The 6,460-nt window shown below is 42.4% G+C and overlaps 1 protein-coding gene across 2 annotated transcripts in view; it reads right to left on the reverse strand.

Moving 5' to 3' along the window:
- Positions 1 to 2,504: 2,504 nt before the first annotated feature.
- The window catches only part of LOC106942851 (gastrula zinc finger protein XlCGF57.1-like), a 16,366-nt gene continuing 12,410 nt past the window's right edge, over positions 2,505 to 6,460 (reverse strand). Inside the window, exon 3 of one of the 2 annotated variants that reach the window (XM_015026192.1) lies at positions 2,505 to 3,735. In XM_015026192.1, the coding sequence (XP_014881678.1) occupies positions 2,854 to 3,735 (882 nt within the window). In that variant the 3' untranslated portion in view covers positions 2,505 to 2,853. Of the gene's footprint in view, positions 4,629 to 6,460 lie in introns of both variants that reach the window. The other variant, XM_015026191.1, reaches the window with a different exon arrangement.

Here is a 6,460-nt window from a genome sequence, read left to right on the forward strand (position 1 = left end):
TCAGAGGAAGCTGCTGATTGGATAATCAGAGGAAGATGCTGATTGGACGATCAGAGGAAGATGCTGATTGGACGATCAGTGGAAGCTGCTGAATCTGATAAAAACAACAAGCAGATGGCGCTGTTGTTTCAGATTAGACATTAGCGACACTGAAATGTTTCTGTTTCAGATTTTTGACAGTTTCCAGTCCAGCCTTCACAGCCACACCATCAAACATACTGGGAGCAACCTGCAGGTGGCGCTGCTGCTTTACTTTTGCTCCAGCGTCTCAGTGGAGATTAGAGCAGTGCTTCTCAATTCCAGTCCTCAGGCCCCCTGCTCTGCATGTTTTAGATGTGCCTCCAGAACAGTTGATTCAAATGATTTCATGACCTTCAAGTACTGCAGAGGCCTGTTAATCACCAAAATATTGAATCCAGGTGTGTGGCAGAAGGGAAACATCTAAAACATGCAGGGCGGGGGGGCCTGAGGACCGGAATTGAGAAACACTGGATTAGAGTGAAATGAGTTCATGACGTTCACTTTACAATTAGTACGTCTGTGGTCCAGTCAAAGTCTCATTGATGCTGCTTCCTGATTCTGATCTGATGCTGAAATTATGGGATGCATGAAGAAAAAGATATTATTTTGGACCGTCCATACTGATATATCTGATCTGGTTTCTGCTTGTTTTGTGATTTTCAGCATTTTAAGGTCAAAGTTTGAACATAGATATTGAAACAATGATAAACAGACTTTAACGTCTCACTGGACACACTAAATAATTAATCAAGTTCTTATCTTGCTTAAATTTATACCAAACATCAACATGAGGATGAAAGGGGATTTGTTTGTGTCATGCTGTTGGTAAAAGTCCGGCTACTTCGAGAGTGAAACTGCTCATGTACTGGGATTTGAACTCTGAACTCTCCCTCAGGTTTACCAAGAATGTTCTGAAAAGAGTTAATGTCCAGAGTCCTGTTGTAGTAATGTGTGCCTAATAAAGTGGCCGGTTAGTAGTGAACCAGGATGAAGTGGCTGCTGCTGTCCATGGTGTCCAACTGTCATTTTGATTGTTGGTTAATTAAATAACAAGCCAGCAACCAAACAAAACTGCTTAAATGTTGTTATATATTTTATTATGATGTCATATTATTATTCCTCATTTCGCAGCAGTTCGTCCCTCTTTGATAAACTGTCAGATAATAAACTTTAGACATTGTTACTGAAATATTCAGCTGAGAAACAAAAACACAACAAGCTGATGGAGCCATTTTTACTTCTGCTGGACGTCACACTGATAAAACACAAATGATTTAATTTACCGATTAAAAGATCAAGGACCCGTTATCCTGAGGCCTCAAGGCGACATTTGCTGCAATTCAAATGTTTAATCTCATAGAAAATAAAAATAAATGGAAAAAAAAAACTCAACAAAAAGCTACAGATCTGCATCATTTATTTTCAGCACATTATTTACATAAAGCAGATTATGACCCAATCCCCAGGGACAAAACTCTGAAATGATAGTTTGTCTTCTTGATAACCAGAAGATGTTCAGTGGAACTTGGTCACCAAACGACCATCAATCATGTATCAACATCGACACAGAGCCGTTTAAATCAAGTCCAGATCAAAGATATTAGAAACTCACAGGAAGAGCTTTTATTTAATATGAAATATCATAATATCTAAAACATTTGGGTTCATTTTCTATTAAACTGTTAAATATTTTACTCACTAACTATTAAAAAATGAAGAATTTCAATTAAGGAATAATTAAGATGTTCTATTAACTCAAGAAGACGTGTTTATTTGTATCCTTCCTCCTCTGTAACTTGAACTTTTTTAATGAAAGAGTCTTTAGTTCAACTAGATCATTGTCATGCAAATGTTAATAAAAACTATAACTGAGTTTTTTTAAACTTGTAGCTGTTCTGTCTCACCGTTTCCTCAGTTAAACCAGCAGGAGAAGTTCAGTAAAATCTGCAGCGGTTCTGGTTCCATATCAACGACTTGGTTCTGCTGACTCAGATCATTAAAGGAGTTACATAGTCAGCATTTTATGGTGTAATAAATTAAGTTTAGTGTAATAAGTAACTTATTTAAGCTTCCTTTGATAAACCATACAGTGGTGCAGTTGGTAGAGCTGATGCCTTGCAGCAAGAAGGTTCTGGGTTCGATTCCCAGCCTGGAGTCTTTCTGCATGGAGTCTCCATGTTCTCCCTGTGCATGCTGGGTTCTCTCCAGGTACTCCAGTTTCCTCCTACAGTCCAAACACATGACTGTCAGGTTAATTGGTCTCTCTAAATTGTCCCTAGGTGTGTGTGTGTGTGTGTGTGTATGGTTGTCTGTCTCTGTGTTGCTCTTTGACAGACTGGTGACCTGTCCAGGTGACCCCGCCTCTCGTTCCCTGGAGAGGCACCAGCACCTCCTGACCCCACTAAGGACAGGAGCGTATAGTAAATGTATGGATGATGAGCCATGCAGCTTTGACAAAAAAATGGAACAGAAATAGAAAACTGTTCAGATTTCAGAGAATCATTAATGGAATCAGATGTTTCCTCCTTCGTACATAAACATATTTTTGGTTCATTTGAATTAAACTTGTTTATCTTCCTGTCATGTTTTACTCTTTGTTGTTATGTTTGGAGATCATATTAATGTAGCTGATGGCAGAAATATTAATATCTAAAACCAAACTTTAACTGTGTCTCACTGACCTGTAACTTAACCAGGTTAAATGAATTTTAAGGAAGCGATTTGATGGAAACCCAGCAGAGAAGTTGGTGCAACCAGATGAGTTACCCACATCTACCCTCCAGGTCTATGGTAACTAAAAGTCTTTAACCTGTAGATCTACGTTTTGAAGGCTCAGAGAGGAGCAGCTTTCCTCTGGGTGTGGACCTGCATGTGTTTGATCAGGCTGCCGCTTTGATTGAATCTTTTTCCACAAGCCGAACAGGAAAAGGGTTTTTCCCCGGTGTGGGTCCTGACGTGGATCTGCAGAACGCCGTACTGGGTGAAGTTTTTCCCACATGTCCTGCACTGGAAGGGCCTCTCCCCGGTGTGTGTCCTCATGTGAACCACCAGGCTGCTGTTCCTGGAGAAGCTCTGGCCACAGGCGTCGCAGGAAAACGGTTTCTCACCCGTGTGAGTCCTGCTGTGCAGGCTCAGCTGGCTGCTGTTGATGAAACCTTTTCCACACGTCACACACAGATACGGCCGCTCTCCTGTGTGTGTCCTGCTGTGGACGTTCAAACTGCCCAGCTGGGTGAAGCTCTTCCCACACGTGGAGCAGGAGTACTTCTCCCCTGTGTGGGTTCTCTTATGAACGTTTAAATACGAAGGGTCACGGAAACTTTTCCCACAGGTTTCACACTTGTAGGGCCTCTCAGCTGTGTGCGTCTTCCTGTGAACCTTCAGACTGAAGCGCCTGCAGAATCCTTTCCCACAGGTCTCACAGAAGAAGGGCCACTCGCCGGCGTGCGTCCTCCTGTGGACGTCCAGCTGGAAGTCGTTACTGAAGCCCCGCCCACAGGTGTCACAGGAAAACGGCCAGTCGCCCGTGTGAAACCTCATGTGTACGTTCAGGCTGCGGATCCGAGTGAAGACCTTCCCACAGGTGTCGCAGCTGAAGGCGTTTTCCCCGGTGTGAGTCCTGCGGTGGACGTGGAAGTGGCTGCTGTAGCGGAAGCTCTTCCCACAGGTCTCGCAGGTGAAGGGTCTCTCCCCGGTGTGGATCCTCATGTGGACCTTCAGCCCGCTGGGCTGCGTGAAGCTCTTCCCACACGTGTTGCAGGCGTACGGCTTCACGCCTGAGTGGACTCCCTGGTGTTCCACCAGGCTGTGTTCGTATCTGAACACTTTCCCACAGACGTCACATTTCACAGGTGGTTCTGGGTCAGAGTGGACCCGGCTGTCTGACACAGGACCGCAGCTTCCTGCCTCACTCCAGCCCTGAGCTTCAGAACCGGACTGGCTGTACAGATGAGCCAGGCCTGGTTCTGATTCCCTGGAGCCGGGTCTCTGATCCGACCAGGAGTCCATGAAGCCATCAGCTGAGTGGGTCACCAACAGCTGCTGGATCTGCTGACTGCTGTGGATCAGGAAGGACAGCAGCTGAGGCTCCTCATGGTCGACTGCAAACTGGGACCGTTCTGAATGTCCACCAGGTTCTGCTGCAGGTTCTGCTGCAGGTTCTGCTGCAGGTTCTGCTGCAGGTTCTGCTGCAGGTTCTGGTTCCTCCTGCTCCTTCTCGACACATGAAAGCTCTAGTTCACCCTGTTCCTCCTTAATGTGTGAAGGTTCTGATTGTCCCGTTTCCTGTTTAATCACCAAATGTTCCGGTTCCCCTCGATCTGATCCGAATCCTGCAGGTTCTGGTTCCTCCTTAACGTGTGAAAGTTGCAGTTCCTCCTGTTCCTCTTTGATCAGTAAATGTTCTGGTTCCCTCTGATCTGCCAGTTGTTGCTCATCTTGTTCTTCTGCAGCATCAGGAAGTTCTGGTTCCACCGGTTCCTCTTTAATACCTGGATGTCTGAGTTCCTCCTGGTCCAGAACTGAGCGGTTCTGTTGGGTCCAAAGCTGCTCACAGAGATCTTCCTCCTCTTCCTCTTCCTCCTTCCAAACATGCTGATTTAGAAAATCTGAAGGAAAAAGGAAAACATCAGACATTAACTTGTTGATCGTTTAATGCCGGGTCAGATTTCAGATGAATCTAAAACCCGGCAGGCTCTGCTGGTCCAGTTCTGGAGCTGGACTCTCTAGTCTAACGGGTCAGAACTGTTGAGTTCTGTCAGAATAACATCTGGATCCGGATCCAGATGTTATTCAGTCAAATGGTGCAGAAAAATAAAAACTTAAATACTCAGCCCCCAAATTTCTGTCTATAAAATACTAAACCAATAATCAGCTGGTGGAAGGATCCAGTTACTGGTTTTACTGGTTTCCACTGCTGACTTTAGGACTGGCAGTGAATCCATGTTGAGCATCTTGTGAAGTTATACTTTTACAGAGAAGGAAGTATTTCATGTTTTAACACATCAGCATCAAATTATCATCAGCAGAACTTTGTAACTACGGAGCAACAAGTTGGTTTATTTAGAAGAAAACCAGACAAACTGAGACTCACTTTGGTCTCTTGATTTTCTTCTGGTTCTCCTGTTCGTCTTTATTCTGGTAATACTGTGACTATTCTCGTAATTAATTATTTAAATAACTCAATTTAAGATTATTGAGCTATCAGAAAAAAATGATGTTTAGAAAATGTTTGTCTTGTTAAATCAACTTGATGAAATTAAATTGCTGAGTTTTATCCAAAACAATTTTCTAACTTTTCAGTTCAGATTCATATTTTCACTGTTTACACAGTGATGAATCACATGTTCAACTTTATTCTAAATGATTCAAACTGATGTGAATTAGTTTAAATCATGAGTTCTTCTCTTTCTGACAGCCTGTGATGCTGCAGCAGCCAGAAGGATCTTAGTGTTGAGGATAAACAGAACCAGTCAGCTGAGATCCAAAATCCATCAGAACCAAAGCAAAGCAGCTGAATCCAAAACTACAAACTGAGCTCCTTCGCCTCATTCTGAACTGTAAATTATTAAGGCTTTTGTTTCATCATGACTGCATTAATGCAGTAGTCTTAGTGCAGCCTCTTTAGAACAGAAACAGAAATCCTGTAGTAAAGAACATAAAGGGTTTTTATTCAGAGTATTACGGTGACTTGGATGGAAAGATGTCTGCTCAAAATTAAATTATATCATAATTATTTATTACTCTATAATGAGAAGGAAATAAAAGTCAAACACAAAAATTACGTTTTTCTCCATCTGACCCTCATATTTTTCAGTTGTCGCCAAGGAAAGACATAAACAATCAATAATCAGTTAATGTTTCACATCACAATAAACATTTAAATATCACACAGGATGAAGGAGAAAAGAATAACAATAATAAAGTCAGTTATTTTTCTTAAAGCTTTTATTTTATTTATCTTAGCATTTCTGTCAGCTGTAGGATCTGTTTGTTATTTGGCATCTAGAGATTCATTTAGATCTTTAACTGATGATCCTCAGGCTCTGAAACATCAAAAACACAAAATGTTCAGGCTCTATGTTGGTGATATTATTTAATCAGTTGTAAATTCAATATTTGTTCTGTTCATAAATGTGTTGATCACCTCGTGTGTTGCAGTGATTTGTACTTCTTTCTGTTGGACTCATTGTTTTGGTTCGGTGAAATGGGTCCTGAACAGAAACACCTGCCATCTTAAATTAATCTGGCCACCAGATAATCTGTAACACCGCCAGTAAATCCACATTAAACACGTCACGGGAGGAGAGCCTCAGCTCTACAGTCCGTTTATGAAGCATCAAAAACACACATGTACCTTTATAAGCAAGAGGAACTTATGCTTTCTATAGAGTTTATACCGCGGTAAAGCTAGCCGGCTCTGACTCCAGCCGGCCCAGCA

The sequence above is a fragment of the Poecilia latipinna genome, unplaced genomic scaffold, assembly GCF_001443285.1.
Source record: "Poecilia latipinna isolate Pla-1442-1.1 unplaced genomic scaffold, P_latipinna-1.0 Scaffold4604, whole genome shotgun sequence".
NCBI lineage: Eukaryota > Metazoa > Chordata > Actinopteri > Cyprinodontiformes > Poeciliidae > Poecilia > Poecilia latipinna.